Source organism: Oryzias melastigma, linkage group LG5 (genome assembly GCF_002922805.2).
Source record: "Oryzias melastigma strain HK-1 linkage group LG5, ASM292280v2, whole genome shotgun sequence".
In the NCBI taxonomy this organism is placed as follows: Eukaryota; Metazoa; Chordata; class Actinopteri; order Beloniformes; family Adrianichthyidae; genus Oryzias; species Oryzias melastigma.
Genome location: NC_050516.1, coordinates 26,339,085 through 26,358,657, shown reverse-complemented (window position 1 = coordinate 26,358,657; position 19,573 = coordinate 26,339,085). Strand labels below are relative to the sequence as shown.

The following is a 19,573-nucleotide window of genomic DNA, read 5'->3' as shown; positions in this document are numbered from 1 at the left end:
TTCTATAAAGTACAATACAATGTTTGACGGAAATTACACCTGGAAGCCTGCAGCTACAGGCTCCTGAGTACATTATATTCACTTATTTGACCCTTTAAATCCTGAATATATTCAAGTTTTCTAAGATCAGGCATTAGATTTCTGACAATGATAATACTCACAGAATTAAACAGCAACAGTTCAATGTACTGATTCCTTTAGATCTCAAGGGAAGGATCACAAACTCTTCATGGGTGGTTTAAGATTCAACTGTGACCCACGTTGGCACATTTACAGTATCTGCAGCTCGCTGTGAACCGTTTGACCAAAGTGATCAAAGGATGTAAAAACCAAGATCTTTTACCTCCTCCTGGTCGAGCATCTGCTCCTTCAGCTTCTCCACCATCTGGCTCTGGTGGTTGATCTCATCATCCTATAGCGGGAGGAGAACACAGAAAACAAATGAGGGTGTTTTTTCTGTCTCAGACAAATGTTTAGATGTAAATATAATACTGTATAAGTAGTATCTGATTAGTAAAATATTGTTTTACAACCAAATTGTTTATGTTAAAATGTAAAAACATTTTTAGTTCAGCTTTTTTATAGTCTGTTTACAGTTCTACGGAGCCACTAAAGGGACATTTTTTTCCATATATTTTTTTTCTGGTTACTATCTGGAACGCATCAGATACTATCTGGTGAGCACCAGATATTAGATACTTTCTGGATACTTATACTTATACTTCTGGTGTGCACCAGAAATATAAAAAAAAAGAAAAAAAATTCTGGTTACTATCTGGTGCGCATCAGATACTATCTGGTGTGCTCCAGATGGTAAACAGAAATCTTTTTTTTTTTTAATAAAACAAAAATCTGGTTACTATCTGGTGCTCGTCAGATAGCAACCAGATACTATACTATCTGGTTACTATCTGGTGTGCACCAGATACTAACTGGATACTATCTGGTGCGCACCAGATAGTGACCAGAAATCTTTTTCTTTTTCTAGAAATTTTTTTATTTTTTCTGGATACTATCTGGTGTGCACCAGATAGTAACCAGAAATATTTTATTCTGAAAAAAAAAAAAAAAGATCTGGTCACCATCTAGTGCACACCAGATACTATCTGGATAATATCTGGTGCATACCAGAATTTCTTTTTTTTTACTTCAACTTCTTTATTACCGGTACTCCTTTTAGGGGTTTAGTAAAGTCCCACTCCGATCCTCTTTTGATCTATTTTAAAAGTGTTCCCAATAGTCACTTAGTTATGACTGTGAGATTTTTAGCCAAACTTTTTAGCCAAAATAAAAAAAAAAACATGTAATTTTCTAGATTCTAGAATATAGTTCTTGTGCCCCCCCCAATGTATTTCTTTCCATAACAAACGTGCTCTTTTTCAAACTGCAGTTTGATCCTTTTTACAACTTTGCTCTTGATTCACAATGATGTGAATAAAAGCAATTAAAAATGCAATTTTGAGCTTATTTTTTTAATGAATGTCCTTCATCATCAGAAAAATGCTAAAGGAACATGTTAAAAACATCTTTTCATTAGAGTGGGTCTTGAACTTACAAACTACAAAACCACGCTGCTTTTCTTTTACAATGAAAACATGCAATGTAATAATACATTAATATGATTAAGAAGAAATAAATGTGCACATACAAGTGTTGCCTAGCACCTACATCCATACACTATGATATCTAAGAAAATATTCATCTCTTCTTTCCATTGGTGGCAGAAAAGCCATGCAAAATTCACGCCACACTGCTTGAGCATATTTATTGATCCTCTTTCTAGTAAAACTAGTAATGGGACCCAAATGAGAGCAAAGAATATGTGCACAGATCTTGCAAAGTCAGACATTTTAAAGCTTTGTCCTCCTTAGAGCTGCTACATTAGTTGCTAACTGCATGATCCTATGAATAAAACATGTCTGATGATGTTCTTTTTGTATTCACGTGTGTATACTTCCACTTATTTCCCACCCGTAGTGTGCAATTAGCACCACTTTTTTTTTTTTTTGCTGCATCCATTTATCACCTTATCATCCAGCTGCTTGTACAGTTTACGAATTTCCTCCTCGTACTTCTGCCGCTCCTCATCGGAGATGTGGACCACTATGGAGGAGGCGATGGAGCAGGAGCTGCAGACGCTGCAGGGGCTGCAGGCGTCGAGAGATGCCTCCTCTGGATCCGCCATCATAAAGGGGGTGTCCTCGGGTTCTTCTTCACTAAGCTTTTCCAGCACTATAGTATTCTCACCTGGAGACAAAAAGATAAAATATTGAGTTGGAATAATCTTTTTATTTGATTACTAACTTAAATCATTTCCTTAATGTCTATCAAATTGGCTCCCAGGATGAAATGAAACATTTAAAGATGGAAGGTTAATATTAAACCACATTTAAGAACAAGTTTAAGTGTCAGGTTTAAAGACCTGTCAGTTTGATAAGTTGTCAAATTTTGTTTTCTTTCTGTGTGTGTAGATTCTCATCCTTTCAAGTTGATTTTATTGACATAAGGGGTAAAAAAGCTGTCAATTGGACTTGTTTCATGTTTTATTGCTGGTTTCTCCATAGAGGCTTTTTCAGTTCTGAAATATAGTGGTAAAAAACACAATTTTACCACTTCATTTCAGAAAAGAGAAAACCTTTTACATAAGACGTTTGATGTCTTCAATAAGTCCACTTTTTTACCTAATACTTCGATTTTTTTAGTAGTTGAGTTAGTGCATGAAACTGTGCAATAATAGTAAATTACAGTATGTTTATGGTAACATTTTCTCCACTTATTTCAAATTCCCTTATACGGTGTGTCATGACTTGTTTATTCATCAGAAATCATTGTGTTTGCTCTCAGCGTAACCCTCAACATGACTTACACTGTGATTTGGTACAGTAAAACTGAGATCAATATGCTGTAAAAGGCTCAGAAAAATGATCTACGCTGAGTGCTTCAGGGGGTCTCCTAGTGTTGAAGCTCTTCTTCATCTTTATGATTGCACTGCATAAACAGAGAAGAGCATAGCTGATTTAACACTGCAATCAGCGGCTCTCAGTCCGAGCTTCTCTGTTATTTACGATATCTTTGGGGGACCTGCTGTGTTCCGGTCCAGCTCTACACTTCTATTCTTGGACCCTGTGGTGGATTATCAGCTCAGATTCCGGGTTTTATATGGCCTCGGTGCATCCATAGTCTCAAGAAAGCTGTTTCTTGTTCTTGTTACTGCGAGGATTTGGTGCACACAGGAGTGTCTTTTTATTTGTAGCTCCATGGTGCAACATTTTGATACTTGAATTTGTTCATTTGTTCTTTAAACAATAAAAGAACCTTTCCTTGTTGCTCAGAAGAGTCTTAACTTTGAAACCAAAGACATATTATATTGTGAAATCAGGAAATCAGGAACGGTCCAAAAAGGACAGTTTATAAAAAAGAGCTTAATGTGACACGGGCCACAAGCTCTGCTCCATTCTGATGCATCCACATGCAGACAAAAAGATCCATGAACGTCTTTGTTTCCCTCATCTGAGCTGGAATTTGGATCAATATTTTACAGTTGGATAACTCAGTATTTTTGTGGCACCACTAATGTTAGGTTAGGGGTGTGAGGGGCTGTAGAGTTCCCTGCAACGGGGATGGGAAGGGGAGGCGGGGTTGGTTCATACCAAGTCCACAAGTTGGAGGTGAATTTCTAATGAACTCCTGCCGCTCTGCTAGAAAATTACCAATATATTTTTTAAATATTGGCTAAAAATGGCATAATCATAATTAATTGACCACTTTTAAAGTAGATTATAAGAAAATCGCTGTGGGACTTTAAGAATAAAATTAACCTATATAATATATTTTGGCTAATCTTAAACAAAGAGGTCAATAGCTCCCCTCGGATGGTGGCTCTGGCCAGAGGTGTACAGCAATACGGAGACCAGTAACAAGAAGATGGGGGTAAGGGTGTTGTCAAAATGATGTATTAGGAAATTAAAAGCGCTGAATTGTGAGAGTATAAGAGTTCAGATAAAAGTGTGTGTGTAGGTGTGTGTGAGTGAAACTGCTTTTTTCCCCTTTTTTCTGATAGATGAACAAGAAGTGTGTTAGGTTTACAAATCAGAAGAAACATTCAATGCACAACCTAAATGTCAACTGATCATTACCATTGAGAGGGCTGACATTTGAAATACCAATCAGTGTGAGATTGATTTTGGTTCAGGTGAATACTCTCTTGCCCTAATTAAGAGTAAAAGTGTGTGCTCAAGGCCGCATTCCGTTGACTTTTTTTCTAGATGTGATGAGCTCTTGCTGCTTCGTGGATTATTTAAACACTTGAATTCATAAAACACAAACTGTGCCGCGTTGGCTGCTTTCCCCACGACGTGACGGCAAATCAATTATGGAACGTTTAAAGGTCTATTGAAATTGCATGAAAACAGCCAGCAGGCAGCATTTGTGACTTTTTGGGCACAGGTTCAGCCGGGCTGCTGGGCTCTCTTATTCCGATAAATCCAAAGACTTTTTGAAAGGTTTTTCGAAGCAGATCAAAACAGGTTAAATCTGCAATTACGTGGAAAGAGAAGTGATGCATTCAGGCAGGTGAGATAAAGGCAAAGCAACCTACATACTGTACATATAAGGGATTGCAGCAGGAATCTGTATTTTCTTATTCTATGCAAACAGACCACTCTGGAGTGTCTAGGTGCAGGTACGTCTTCCTGTTCTGTTGAGTTTAAAAAAAAAAGCTGGATTTAAGGCAAACTCTAGTAGAAAGTCAGAGAAAAAAATGAGTGAGTTAAAATTTAAAGCAACAGTAAAAAACAAAACATCTCAAAGATGTTGAGAAAGACAACGTAGATATTTGTTAACCCTATTTATTCTAAATTTAAATGAATTCTTAAATGTTAAATATTTAAACAACCCCCTAAAAAATTAAACACTCCCATAAAGACAAATACTTAAAAAAATAGATATATAGCATAACAATAAGCCGAATGTTGCCACTGAAGATGCAGAAACTGATTGATAAAAAACTGAAGCAGTTTGGTTAATGCTAACGAAGTTGAAGAAGTTGAAGTTTGCGCAGCAGTTTAATAAATAGCTGAGAAATGCTTCTTAAAATGTTACAGTAATTGGCTTAAGGATAAGTCTACAGTTATGTTCAAATTCCTTCACAATTCACTGGTGCACTTCATCGTTTTGGAGTACGGTCCAAAATGGAATGCCTTAAAAGTTCCCAGAATTCTCTGCAAAAACAAGTGTTGCCATGATGTTCACTAGATTGGGAAATATAGATCACAATGCAAGGAAATCTAACATAACATAACGTAAGTGTCAAAATATCGATCTAATTTATGTAGCTGATACATTTCTGAATTAGCTAAATGAGCAACCACGATAGAAATACACGGTTCAAATGTTAATATAGCATAAAGCGCTGTAAGAATACATAAATTAGTCAAAACAGGTAAAATATTGCTAAGTTATTAGCCAAATTCCAAATTACCTTAAAAAAAACCCCAGTAGAGGCAAAATTAGCTAAAAGAGCTAGCTTAATGCTAAAACAAAAGCTAAATGTCAATTTAGCTTAAAAAGGAGACAAATGTCTAATTTAGCCAAAACAGCTAGCATATCAGTAAAATATTAGCCAAATGTCAAATTAGCCTGAAAACCTCAGTGGATGTCAAAACAGCCAAAAGAGCTACAAAATGCTAAAATAACAGCTAATTGGCAAAATAACTTAAAAAGCTGGAAATATGTCTAATCGAACTAAAAGAGCTATAAAAAATAAAATAAGTTTTAAAAAGGATTGTTACACTTTGTGTAAAACAGATATAAACCCACAGTAGATTTCATACTAGAATATTGTACTTTTTTAGTGGACAATTTAAGGAGTGTTACAAAAGTTTATATATATTTAAACGTTTTTTTTGCATTCTTACATGAATGATTTTGTTCAGCAACAGCAAAAAACAGACGGTAGATTTAGCAATAATCAAAAATACTTCCATTTATTTTTAAAAGTTTAGAACCTGCATCTCTTCAGATAAGCAATAAGGAAATGAAACAAACCGATGCCAATACTACTTATTACATGCTTAACCCAATCAGTTATAGCTATTTTTAATTTACAAGTTTCTTTAAAATAATTAGAGATTGTGACCAAAGTATCTTATTCTGACAGGCCTAACACCTCCTGAGACTTTGAGAAGGCTCAGAGGACCGAACATCGGCTTTAATGTGGGGGAAGAGATAAGGCTGTGTGGGATTAGATGGATTTCTTCTTTGGATTTCTTGAATTGACAGGATACTGACTGAAGAGACTTAGAGGAGGGGTATGGCATTGCCAGAGGCAAGTTCTAGCTGTCTGACCTAAAAAAATCATAGCATCTTTACTTTACAGCACCTTGGCTTTTTAACAAAATGAAATAAAAAAATGGTTTCAGTCCATGTTTGAGTAAATAGATTTGCATGCTTGTCTGAGCCAAATTTCAATGTTTGTGTTTCTTCCAGACACGAGCTATCCCAGAAGCCTCCTGAAACATCGTGACAGAAAACACAAGCTTCTAATGGTCCTAATAATAAGCAGTAAAACTGTCAGTCCGTATGAGCTGTTCCCTCCAGAGTACTGCTTATAGAGTGTTGGACAGTTGGCATGATATCCCTTTAAATATTACCATTCTTCCAGCGGTTCAGCTCAGCCTCCAGTTTCTGAATAGTCTCCTTCATCATCCTGCTCCTCTCCTTCTCCTTTTCATACTTCTTCTTCCACTGCTCTGCTGTGAGCTCCAGGTTCACTGTGACTGTATTTCTAATGGTCTTGGCTCTATTTGACAGACACGTTGACGAGAAGGAGGAAAGAAAGGGAGAGAAATAGCACAAAGGTGGACGGATAGAAGATACAGAAGGGTGGAAGAAAAAGACAGAGGTGAGCACACACACAGGCACTGACGGAAAACTGCACAAACCACTGAAAGTGGGCTTGCATCTCATTAATTGGTATGCAAATTGGGTTTCTGCCAGCTGTGTTCGGTGGTTCGTGGAGAGGGAGGAAGGTACAGGGCCAAAAAACGTACCAGCTCAAACCATTAGAATGCAGAAAAACTGCGATGACACTATTTATAAGAGCACAGAGCATGTGCTGGGACTGTTGATTAACCTCCAACAGAACACCAAATGATGGCTTCACAAAGTTTGGACATCCATGGCATGATTTATAGAGGAAGTTAGTCTAATTTCACACTCCAGTGGCATAAACCTATCTGTTCACACACATTTCAGTGAGACAAACAGCTTAATGCAAAGTTGTTTTAGATCCATCGACTGTGTATGAGAACTGGACTGAGTAACTCCTCCCCCTCGCATTCCAAACAGGAAGTACCCACTGTTTCCAAAAGGCCAAAATCTCATAGACTTCAATTGAGAAATAAATAGCTATTGGTCATGTTTGCCAGAATAACTATTCTTGTTCTGCTAACTTTTTTCTAACATGGTCTGTATAGTTACCATTTTTTTTAAATATTGTTTTAATTGAAAGTTAGTCAAGTTATAAACTAACCAATCAGATGCCTAAAAAATGTGCAGTCTCACATCCAACACTCCAAACATTTGATTGACAGATTCTCTAAAGGGTGCTTTCAAATAACAGGGGTGTTGACTTCCATCAAGCTCACTCCTGATTGGTGAGAGTGGTTGCCATAGAAACATTGACTCAAACTGACTCAAACCAATCACTGCTTGCACTGATGTCCGTCTCCAACATGGCGATATCCGTATCATGATAAATGGCGACTGAATTGACTTCATCTGGTTGAAGCCGGAAGTAAATCATTTTTTATGGGTGATGCCACATTTACTCAGTCCAGTTTTCTTATACAGTCAGAAAATAAACTGTAAATAAAGCAAAATATTTTCAGCAAAATGCTGAAAAATATGTTAGTGAGATGTTTTGAAATTAATTAAACGTTTTATAGAATACTCAAATCTTAATCCATCAATGGAAATACTTTGCTAAATAAAAAGTTATTGGCTCTAGAAACAAAGTTCCAATGTAATCTATGTTTGTCCAAATTTGGGTGCTGCATCCTTCAAAGGCCGCACCCTTCATTGGCCAGGTCCTTCGTCAGACCCTATGTTGACGTCTGTGAATTTGTACGAGTCTGGCCTTTAGATAATTCCAGTCGTTACATCTGCGAATGTCCTGTCACCTAGCAACCGTGACCCTAAAATTGATACGGGTAGTAAACCATGGAGCTCAAAATTTTTCTGAGTTATTATATCCAACTTTTAATTTTGGAGGAGTTGGATCACATGCTGTATTTCAGGCTGAGACACAACATTTACATTTAAAAGTGAACTTTTCTCCAACTCTGGGTCCTGCTGCACAGTCTGCCATTGTCTGTAAATTTCCAGGTTCAACTGCAATGCATCTTGGGATATGGGCAGCATAGAAGGATACACCAGACCTATCTAAAAACCAGAAAAATGAAGGCTGTATTCGTTAGCCGCATTTGAAGGAGTCGTTGAATTTGGACAGCACTTGTCGCGGTGACGTGAGCGACCGACTAATGCAGCCCAGGAGGAACACCGCACCTGAATTTGGACACATCCTATGTCTTATTTTTGGTCCCATTGTCTTCGAGAGAAAAAGGTGTTAATGAAAGCCAAGAAAACGAAACCGGTTAGAATAGAAAATTAGAACACCAACTGCAGCATAAAAGTAATCTGAATAAAGACCTTTAAAAGCAAATTTGGACCGTTCCAGTAACACGAAGCTGAGTGAAACAGCTATGTGTGCAGCATTTCATGGGTTCTTTGCACATTACCTTTGGCCAAACATCAAGGTGGATTTGGTCTCTGTGTCATTGTAGCTGGAGGGAGAGCAGCAGATAAACATGGTGGTGCGGCAGTTTCCGCCCAGCGAGTCCTGTAGAATGCGAGTCATTTTGCTGTCACGGTACGGCACGTGGGATTTCTACGGGGAGATTTAAAAAAAAAAAAAAAAAAGACAGAAGAAAGAAGAGAGGGAATTCAAGAGAGAAAAAAGGAGGATTACAGAAGCTCAAAGATCTTTTGAGTTGCTGTGCCACTTTGGCTTTCTTTGAAATCTGCATTGTTAGCATCCTCCGAGAGTGATGAAAAGAAAGAAAAAGATTGTTCCCTTCCTGCCACATCCTTGAGTTCTAACCTCTTACATGTCTTCATAAAGACAATCTCTTAGCTCAGCAAGCCGGGAATAAATGCCAATAAATCTTTTAAAAATTGCTGCGACATTTACAATCTGTCAGCCTTTCCATTAGGTCTATGAGGAGCTCCCTGAGCTCGCAGAGTTACATAATGGGAGATGGTGGATGCTCTAATTATGATGATGGGGCTTGGGAAGATCACAGAGCGGGTCCAACAGATCACATAACCAGCTGCAGGAGCACTGAGAGCTATGGATGAAAGCGGGGCCAAAAAAGCAGCCGGCATGGCACTGCAACATCCATCCAACGCCTCTGCGAAAGGAGGGAGTCAGTAGAGGATTCATCCCTTTTTTACCAGAAATGTTTTATGAAGCAGCCTTCAAAAGATTGGGTTCATCATATGAGTCAGGGTGCGGCCAATCACATTCTGCTAAAATAAGCATCATTAAAAAGGAGAGGGGGGGGGGTGAGAACAGATGATGTCTACTGTTACTGAAGCAAGTTTCTACATGGATTCTATTCTCAAAATCACCACAACTGAGAACTTTTTGTTTCATTAAAAGCTAGGATCTAGAAATAAGGAAATTATTGTAAAAATGAGTCAAAATCATTTTGTCCCAAACTCTTGACAAAAAAAAACTTGATTTAAGACTCAAGAAAACTTAAATTGCTCTGTAAGTTCTGGTTTAATTTTAAGGATGTGATTCTAAAGTTCGATAAATGTTGAAAGTCAGACTGACATTCATTTCATTATTTTGGAATCAAAAGTTTAGATTTATGTTATGAGAATAAGTGCTAATTTCAGATTTTATGAGGATTTATCAAAATGGGCCAACTTGTTCTAAGATAATTTTCACGTTGTAGCATGACATTTTTAAAGTTATAAAACCGCTGTTCTCTGTATGTTGTTATGCATATTAGAGCGCTGGAATCTCTGCGCTAACTAAGCTGACCGGCGACTATTGATGACATCATCACGTAGAAGTGACGTCTGAATTTCTGAAGATACTATTTTTCTATAACTCTCAGTTTGGAGGGCTAAATGTAGGGATAATAGCCTGTAATATTACATCTTAAGGCAATAAAGTGAATAAAAACCAAACCAAAATTAGGTACATAAAAACTCCAAAAATACAAACCATTTGCTTAGAACTAGCAAAAAGATACAAATTATTTAGCTATATAACATTAAATTGAAGTAATTTTATCTAACACTTACTGTATTTTCCGGAGTATAAGTCGCAAGAGCAAAAAAATGTCCAATCAAGAGGAAGAAAACCATATATAAGTCACTCTGGAGTATAAGTCGCACTTTTGGGAGAAAAGTCTGACTCAGAACAAATCTGCCAAGTCAGCATGACTAAAAAATAAATAAAAGAATACTAATCTTTTGATCTGTAAAAGAAAAACATTGAAGTTTGAGAGGAAAACAATCAGATGCTCTTCCATGTTTGTTTTGGACGACACTTCTTCTGCTGCTGTCAGTAGCAAATACTTATACTCGGATGCAGCGCCCTCCAGTGGTTGTTAGAGGAAACAACCATTAAAGGACAATCGGTGTTTAGTGGGAAAATAACAGAATAAATATATGAGCCTATTTATGTCTAAAAAATCTAAACACAAATAAGTCGCTTTTGAGTATAAGTCGCACCTCTGGCTAAACTATAAAAAAAACTGTGTTTATACTCTGGAAAATACGGTAGCTTTTTTAGTAGAGGTGTGTATCTTTTCCTCTCACACGATTCGATACACGTATCGATACAGGATCCATGAATCGATACATAAAGGATCAGCCAACTTTTTGGTGATACAATACAGTCTGATTGTTTTACCAAAAACACTAAAATCTAGATATTCATAATTTATATGGCATTTAAAGCTATAAATAATAATGCATGGCATTTGACAGAGACATTCATTCAGATATTACAAGCTTGTGATTTGTATCGCATGTAAATAAAAAGACAAAGACGGTAGAAATAAAAAAAAAACAAAGAGAAACTGCAGTTTGCAAGAAATCAATTATTCACGTCTTGATTGATTTTATACCTTTTAACCAACATAATCTTGTTTATATCTGTGGTTTTCAAACGATCCTGCATTTGCTCGATCAATTTTCAATATGTATCTATTTTTTACATCCCTAACTGATGCTGTTACTCCCACGGCTATCAATTTTCTGATACATATCTACTTTTACATCCCTATTTTTTTTATCTCACTTTTCCTTAAAAACACTTTGTTTTTAGATTTTGATGTCTTTTTGTTAGAATTCTTGTGAAGTCATATGATTTACATATCATTTTACTAGGGATCTTCTTAAGATTAGGGTTCTTTTTCTATTTTAAGGATACCTCTTTTCGCTGTAAAGAACATACTTAATTGCATCATATTTTTCTCTATGACACATAAGCATCAGTTCTGCATGTTTTTGTTCAGAAAAACATACATTTTCATTCAAATGGGCAAATATCATGTTTGTAAAAGGAAAACCAGGTTAACCACACAGAAATAGTACTAATAAATCTAATTATGTAGGACATTTGAGTTGAAAAGTAGCAAGAATTAAAATCTTTTTTTTTTTTTTTTACCGTTCCTTCAGCTAAGGCCGAGATGACGTTCCCCAGAGCTGACAGGGACTTGTTGATGTTCTTGGCCTCATCCAGTACCGCTCCCTCTGCACCTGTTTTACTGACCTGACACAGATACACACAGCAGAAATTAGTTCATAAAGCAACATCCAGAAGGGATTTTTGCCCCCCCCCCCAAGTGTGTTTTCTTTCTAATCCAAACATCACTTCAGCAGTCAATAAACGTCTCCAAAAAGTGACGATTGCTCACCGAGAGCGAATCCTTCTATTGTCACTGGGAGGAGGGACCACTGACCAGAATATTGGGAAAGCTCCTTCATGAGCAGTTGAGGAAAAAAATGACCTTTTTTTTGTCTGTTATTGTCACTATCTTTGTCTTGCAGTAATATGGCTCTTGAAAAAGATCTGGGTTTATTAAGGTGCTTGAATGTACTAAACCAGAACAAAGCAGGCGAGCTTCTACAAAGAAAGACCTTCAAAGCTTTACTTTTTTTCCCCTTATCACATAAATATTTTTTATTCATTAATATTTAACAGAAGTATACTCTTGATCTCTATCTAGATTCTAATCCACAATCATCTTTTTGCCTTTAAATGAATGGATCTGGATGGTTTTCCAGCTCGTTCTCCACCTGCAGTGGTGCTTCAACGTGGTCTGAGTCTCAACCAGCATCAGATTCTACGGTTTATGCATCCGTGGTCTGAGTTGATCCCACGCAAGACGTCATCCGCCCAGAACCTAAAGATGTCATTGGCCCAGAGCCTAACCGCCAAAGATTATGGACTTATTCGTGCACATCTTTCCATATCACAAATAAATCTTTCCTCTGATCTCTCTTTATTGCAAAATAATCTGCCTGGATCACTCTGTGGCTTGAAAATACCACATCAATAAAATTAATTGATTATTGGACTATTTCTTAGCATAACTAGATATTTTGTCTAAGTATACCAAAGCCAAAATTAAACCTTTCATTCAAGGCGAAGTTGTCTTTTTTCAGGTAACTGCATAAAAACTGTATGGATTTATCAGAATCCAAATGATCTTAGAATTAACTTTTTGGATTTTATAAGATGAAGATTAACTTGAAAAAAATAGCTTACCTACCATCATTTCTCACTTTGTAGAAATCTTTCTAAAGTATTAAGAAAATAAACATTTATGGAGAACTATCAGTTCATGGTCCAATATAAATCCTGCAGCGTTTACAGAATATTTTTGACAATGATTCTCATACCAAAGGTGAAACAGTCAACGCTATCACTGCCTTGGGATCCAATTATTTACAAGATAATGAGGAGCTTAACTGTAGAGTAAGAGAGTGGTGCCTTCAAAGCCTTCTCTGAAGTTTGCAAAAAAAAAAAATCCTGATCACTCCTCTGAAGCATATTTTGAACTTAAGACGTTGTTGCAGCGGAACCGTTTCATTGTCCCCCGGTGGGATTAACCGACACAACATACAAATGCACCATCAGCATTTATTAGCTAAAAAGCCCAGCCATCAGCATCTGTCCAGACGGTTTAGACTCTGCATTTCTCTGCAAACCTTTTACATTCATGCCATTGACATAAGACTGCTGCAAAGGACAAACGTGAGCACATAAAAATGTCACAGAAGGGAAAATAATTGATTATTCGTGGTAGCCTCTAAAATGTTGCTACAGACCCACTCTAATAATCTTGTTCCCAGTAGTCTTTTAATTATGCAGTTTAAGACAAATTTTCAGAAGTTGATCAGAAATTTGACTCTTAATTGCAGGTATTCTGGATAAATTCTGGATGGAGATTCCATCTCTATGTTTTGGCATAACTTCCTGCCAGGATTGAAGCAGATTGTGCAAAAAAATAGACCAAATGATCGCTGCACTGTGCAAACCGGCTGCGGACCGACATTTCCTGGCTAAATTCTGCGGCGCTTCACGTCTGCTGTGAACTTCACCATAGGTTAACAAGGACGCCACCACCAGCGCAAGCGGTGTGAACCAGGCGTTACTGAGAGCTCAGAGCATAGAGCTTGTGGCCCAGACAAGGTTTTTTATCACCAATACATGTTTTTTACAACTTTTTCGTCTGCCAATTTCGTCTTGTCAAGTTGAATACAAAAATTCACTTTAATCTAAGAAAATTTTCTTTATTAATGTCCTTCATCATTAGGAAAATGCCACAAGAAGATGTTAAAAATGTTTATTGGAGTGGGTCTTTAGAGAGAATAGAATAGAATAGAATAGAAAATACTTTATTAATCCCTTTGGAGGTCCTCAGGGAAATTCAAGTACCAGCGTCCGTACAGCAGTAAAATACAAAATAAGTAAAATAGAATAACAAAATAAAGTAAAATAAAATAGAATAGCAAAATAAAGTAAAATAGACTGAATATAAAGTAAAATAGACTGAATATAGCTAAATATGCAATAGAAAAAAATTATAAATAATGCAGAAAATCAATGTTGCACAATACCCTGAGTTTAAAGAACTGGAATCTACTAAAAGTTGGCAAATACAACCTGCCAGACTAAACCTTTCTAATCGAAATACGACTTTCTTCAGTGTCTGTAAGGCTGATCTGTTTAGCTGCACAGAGTGTATTAAAACTCCAGTGCAGTGACAAAAAGTGTGCTCATTTAAAATGCATAAATATGGAGGATTAATGCAGTGTTTATCTGTCTCTTTGATGCCAGAAAACAACATTTTTAAAAGAGACATTTGATCTCTTAATTTCAAAGACTTGTCATCATATAAATATTCTGTATTTATGCTTAAAAAACAACTTTTAATGGATTTTTTTAAAAGAAAAAATGCTCCCGCTGATCCTACCTTCTCACTGCCAGCGAGGTCAACCAGATACAGCTTCCCGATTAGCTTCTGCTCCGTCTCCACATTTTCCTGCTTGATGTTTATCAGGAAGATGCTGTGACTGCGGGAACTGTGTTCATTCATGTCTGGAAAGACAAGAGATGGAGAGGAAGACAAGTAAGTCTTTATTCAAAATTTCATTTCCACAAGCAGATAAAAGCTGTCATTCACCAATCCCTCTTTCCGCTCACTTGATCGTTAACCTGTGAAAAGCGTCAGACATGAAGAGTCTGACGGTGGGAGCAACAGAACAAGAGGATGATCAACGGCGAGACTCACTGGTGACAGCAACGTGGCGGTTGGCCTTTCCCTCATCTATCACATCCATCACTTCCTCCGGGCATGTGACAAAGCGTTCAGTACATCCCTCAATGAAGCAAACACATGAGCATACTATCAGGTATGTTGCAGAGAAGATTTTTGACTTGTTAATGAAAAAAAAGCAGCAAACATCAATATTAAGTCTTGTAGAGGCATGTTAAAAAATGTCTGTTTTTTACATTCAATACTACAATAAGCATTGCTAAAACAGTAATAGTTAAATCTGCAGTTGATAGAATCTGGAATGATTTTAAAAATTGCTGTATTTTTGGTCACAAGATGGTTTTTGTTATATTTATTTTTATTTATTCTTGTTTTAACAAATTTAACAGCCCTTTTATTAGTTATAAATTCTTTCTTTTTAATATCAGAAGTATGTACTTTCTTTTAGGTGTAAATTAATTAGTAGCTCCAATGAAAATTGCATGTTTTTGTGTTTTTAACATATTCTTGTGGTATTTCTTTTGATGAGGGAGGACATTTAAAAAGCAAATTGACCTTAAAATTGTATTTCTAAGTATTTCTTTTTGTGAATCAGAAGGAGGCAAAAAATGCATTTGAAAAAAAGCCTGAAGCTATGATGAAGAAGCTACAATTTGATGGAGAACAAACTCCCAGCTTTGCTCCATTGTGATGCATCAATACAACTAGATTTATGAACGTTTTCGTTTTCTTCATCTGAGCTGCTGTCCGTCTTAAAACTGTACAGCTGGATAGCTCCAATATTGTTCACCATCTTTGTTGCACCGGTAATATTAGGTTAGGGATGTGAGGGGCTATAAGCTAGCGGTTGAGGGTGTGAAGTGTTGAATGATGGGTAATAGGGGAAGGCTTGCTATGGTTGCTATCAGGTGCTACAAGCTAGCAGGAGATCCATTGTTTCAAGTTAAATAGAGCTCTCAGTATCAGGGAGGGGAAGGACAGCGGGTTTCATCCAAACCAACGGTACCACCTGCAACTTAGAGGTACATTTCTGATTAACTTTTGCTGCTCTGTAAAATATCTTCTAGATAAGGATGCAAGTTTTTAAAATTTTGCCCAAAAATGCCATAATCACAATGAAAAAATCCGCAGGAACAATTTTAAAATAAGTCAAAAAATGACTGGATTAGATCTTTAATTTTGTTTTTTTTTTGTTTGTTGTGGCTTTAATTCCCTATTAATTTGTTATCACACAAAGAGTTTAGGGACTTTTTAATTTAGACTATAAATGAGACACATTATTCTTTCTCTGCTGTTTTTTTTTGTGCTGTTCTTCATTTGTTTGTGTTTAATGAATTATCCTGATCATTTTGTTGAATTTTGTCACATCTGTGACAAATAAAGTACTAATTTATAAGTGTCTATTTTCCTTTCTTTCTATTTTTAATTGAGTCAGATTTTTCTCACAGTAAACAATCATTGAACTTTGTCAAATTCTAATTTAAACAGAAATCTCCCTTTTAGTTTTAGCTCCAGTGAGACACTTAGAGTTGATAGAAACACTGATAGAGAAACTATCGTGGTAATAAAGCTGTTGAAGTTTGTCTCTAAAGCAAATTAGGAAGTAGATTGTTCTCCCAGTCTGAGTTTTATTTGTATTTATTAGGTTTAAAGGTTCATTTGCTTTTAAAGTTTTTAAATATATATTTTTATTAATACTTGTAATGATTAAATATTTTATTGTCTTTAAATCTGTCAGTTTTATCATTATTTTTGTATTAATTTTATTGACTTATAGTGTGTTTTTTTCATTAATGTTTGTGATCTTTGTCTGTACCCTAATTGATTGTTTTACACTTGTATTTTAGTTTTTTTTCTTGTGGTGCTTTTTATTATTGATTTGATGTTTTAGGTTGACATTTTAAACATCTGTCTGGGGACCACAGATGAAAAATAGCCTCAACGCTAATTCTGTCACATTGCAGTTATTCTTTTAATGTAGACTGTCCCTGAGAAATAAACCGATAAATAAATTAGTGGTCAGTTGTTGCTTGTTTTAAAGTGTTTGAGTCTTAACAATAAATCATTTTTGTTATTTGTCTTTTTTGTATTTGCTAGTATCAGCCTACAAAACATTATACATATAATTTTCAAGTTTGTAGTTAAAGCGTTAGATGTTTAATGCAAAATTAATCTTTTTTTGCTTTAAACCAAAAACATGAGGAGGACACGAGCTTGGAGACGCTCCTGCTCCGTCTGAAAGATCTTCTTGAACACAGAACTGCTTTAAATCTCACTTAAAGCATCACAGAAAAAGGGTTGAGTTGTTACATCATTACTTTTAAATAATAAATAATGTGGATTCAGAGGGAAATTAAACACAGTTGAGCCATTTTTGTTTAATAAAGATCATTTTGTGTTGATAGGAAGCAATCAGCAAGTGGAACCGAGTCAGAATAAAATTGAAAAAATCTGCTGAAGTTTCTCGATTTTATCATTTCTGTTGTCTTTGCTCGAAATGATGAACTCTCTTTATTTTATGCGCTTTTATTTATTTTCTGTTGCCTTTTATTTTATTTATTTTTGTTCTGCCACAACTTTTGCATCCTAAAAAGCACTAAAAACAGTCTAAGCTTCTATATAAATGCAGCTGCTCTGTCCTGCTTTGCATATCTTCATGGTTAGTGGATTACCTCATTGTTTTAGCATTTATTTGAACTAAAATATATGAAATAGAAACTGGATAACAAAGTCACTGTGAAAATGTCGACATTGATGACTTTAGCAGCTTCTAAAATGCAAATGCCAGGAACCATCTGGCACAGCACTTAATACCTGCAATTTAAAAGAGTTAAACTAAAGGGTTTTTTTTTTCCTTGCAAAATGGGCAATGTAGCTTACAAAAAATGAACATCACAAGGGTAAAATTCTCCATAAGCCCTCTCAAGGTTGAATCTTGGAGTCACTTTAGTGGCATGAAATGTAATTTTCTTCTATTTTTATGCTTAAAGAATGAGTGCCCTGACTCCTTATCCCCTCCACCTCCAGTGCTCTCGGTTGAACCATGATTTTGACGCAACATCGGCACTGGAGTCATCATTCAAATATGCTGCCAAGATGAATTATGTCTACAAAAAATGACTCACCTTCACATAAGGAACTCTGTATTTGTCTTCGTGCACTGACAGGTTGATTTTTGTGACTGCGGTGACATAAGAAGAAGAAGAAGAAGAAAAAAAAAAAAAAACAGGACAGTTTTACCTCAAGCACATGTGTGTGAGAGTTTTTAGATGAGCAACTTTAATGTGACCAGAGAATATTCCCTTGAGATTTGTTAGTCAGCTCCTATTATTATTATTATGGATGCAAGATTCTATTAATACTCTAATTAAATTAGGATTTTTTTTTAGTCATTAGCAGTAGTGCTGGGCGATATGGAAAACATTCTACATGACAATAGAAATTAATGTAAAAAACAATATATATCACAATATACCAAAATAAAGTATATTTTCAGGTATTCTCTGAAAAAAAGGGACAAAAATGTAATTACTTACTTTTCTCTGACTTTATTTTTTCAAGTAAGAGACATTTTTTTAAAGTGCACAACAGTTTCAAGTTTTTTTTTCTAATTTGATTTAATTTAATAACAATATATAATATCAAAATAATACAAAATGAAATGATAAAAGTTAATTAGTAGGAAAATGCATTAAACACATATTCTTAGTAGGAAAATACATTTTTGCACAAAAGTTCAGCATGAAAAATAAACAAATAAAATGATAGTATCATCATATCGCCCAGCACTAATCAGCAGTAAAAGCATGTTTCCCTGCTAAAGTCATCCTAACACAAACTTAAAAAAGAGACATTTCCTGGTTAAATTCATGCATCACTTATTTCAATTCTTACACCATCTACGTTTTCAAGACTCCATTCTTCTCACTGTCAGTGTGTGCGTGTTTCACAACTCCACAGAAATATATTTTCCCCCACAAATTCCCCCCAAGATTTTTGTTTTCTTTGCTGCTTCACTGCGTCTTGTTTGCTGTTCATACTCTAAATGCTAATCAGACCCAGAGAACTCTCTTGAATGCTAATCGCTCGCCGTTTTTACTCATGTTTTCCGGTCCCATTTGATTTGTAATCACATGGTCGATGTGCACACTCAATTAAAGCCTCTCCATCCTTTTTATTCTATTCATACTTCTTTGAAATTGAAGCGGTGCCACCTAAATAAGTGCAAACAAACAGCTTTGAGGGCTGAAAGGCAAAAATATTGACTTTATCTTTTGTTTTGTGTTCATTTTCTCTGAATAAAAGTATTTCAGAAAGTCATCAGAAAATGTATCTTTGAAAAATCACAGCTAAAGCACTAAATCAAATGTAATAGATCCCATTAATGCTAAAAATTCCCTCTGAATTTCTCTGCAAATGTGAATTATTACTCAAATGGTATTCATGATTTCATACTTTCAGAGCATAAACGTACCATCCAGCAGGTCTCGGATTTTGTCCATGTAGATTTCAAAGTAGGAGACCTGCAGCGATAGAAGAATGAAAAAAAGAAAGAAAACTTTGAACAGCTGGTATTTCCCAGGGTGACAGATACAGATTCTAACGCAGATTGATGAGAGGGATGGGATAGCTGCTCGCTGGAAAAGCACAAAATGCAAAATGAGGTTGCAGTGATCTGTCCTCCTGCAGGCATAATTTTATCATCA

General features: G+C 35.9%; 1 protein-coding gene across 4 annotated transcripts in view; it reads right to left on the bottom strand.

The window, feature by feature from the left end:
• kif5ab (kinesin family member 5A, b) overlaps positions 1 to 19,573 on the bottom strand; it is an 87,204-nt gene that overhangs the window by 36,657 nt on the left and 30,974 nt on the right. For all 4 annotated transcript variants that reach the window (XR_002918954.2, XM_036212004.1, XM_024269465.2 and 1 more), the window contains 9 exons: positions 19,342 to 19,390; positions 17,993 to 18,048; positions 14,883 to 14,970; positions 14,565 to 14,689; positions 11,750 to 11,854; positions 8,799 to 8,947; positions 6,651 to 6,799; positions 2,027 to 2,247; positions 344 to 412 (listed from right to left, as the gene is read on the bottom strand). Coding sequence is in view for 3 of the 4 variants with exons in the window: in XM_036212004.1 (XP_036067897.1) it covers positions 344 to 412; positions 2,027 to 2,247; positions 6,651 to 6,799; positions 8,799 to 8,947; positions 11,750 to 11,854; positions 14,565 to 14,689; positions 14,883 to 14,970; positions 17,993 to 18,048; positions 19,342 to 19,390 (1,011 nt within the window). In the remaining variant the exon portion in view is untranslated. The remainder of the gene's footprint in view (positions 1 to 343; positions 413 to 2,026; positions 2,248 to 6,650; positions 6,800 to 8,798; positions 8,948 to 11,749; positions 11,855 to 14,564; positions 14,690 to 14,882; positions 14,971 to 17,992; positions 18,049 to 19,341; positions 19,391 to 19,573) is intronic.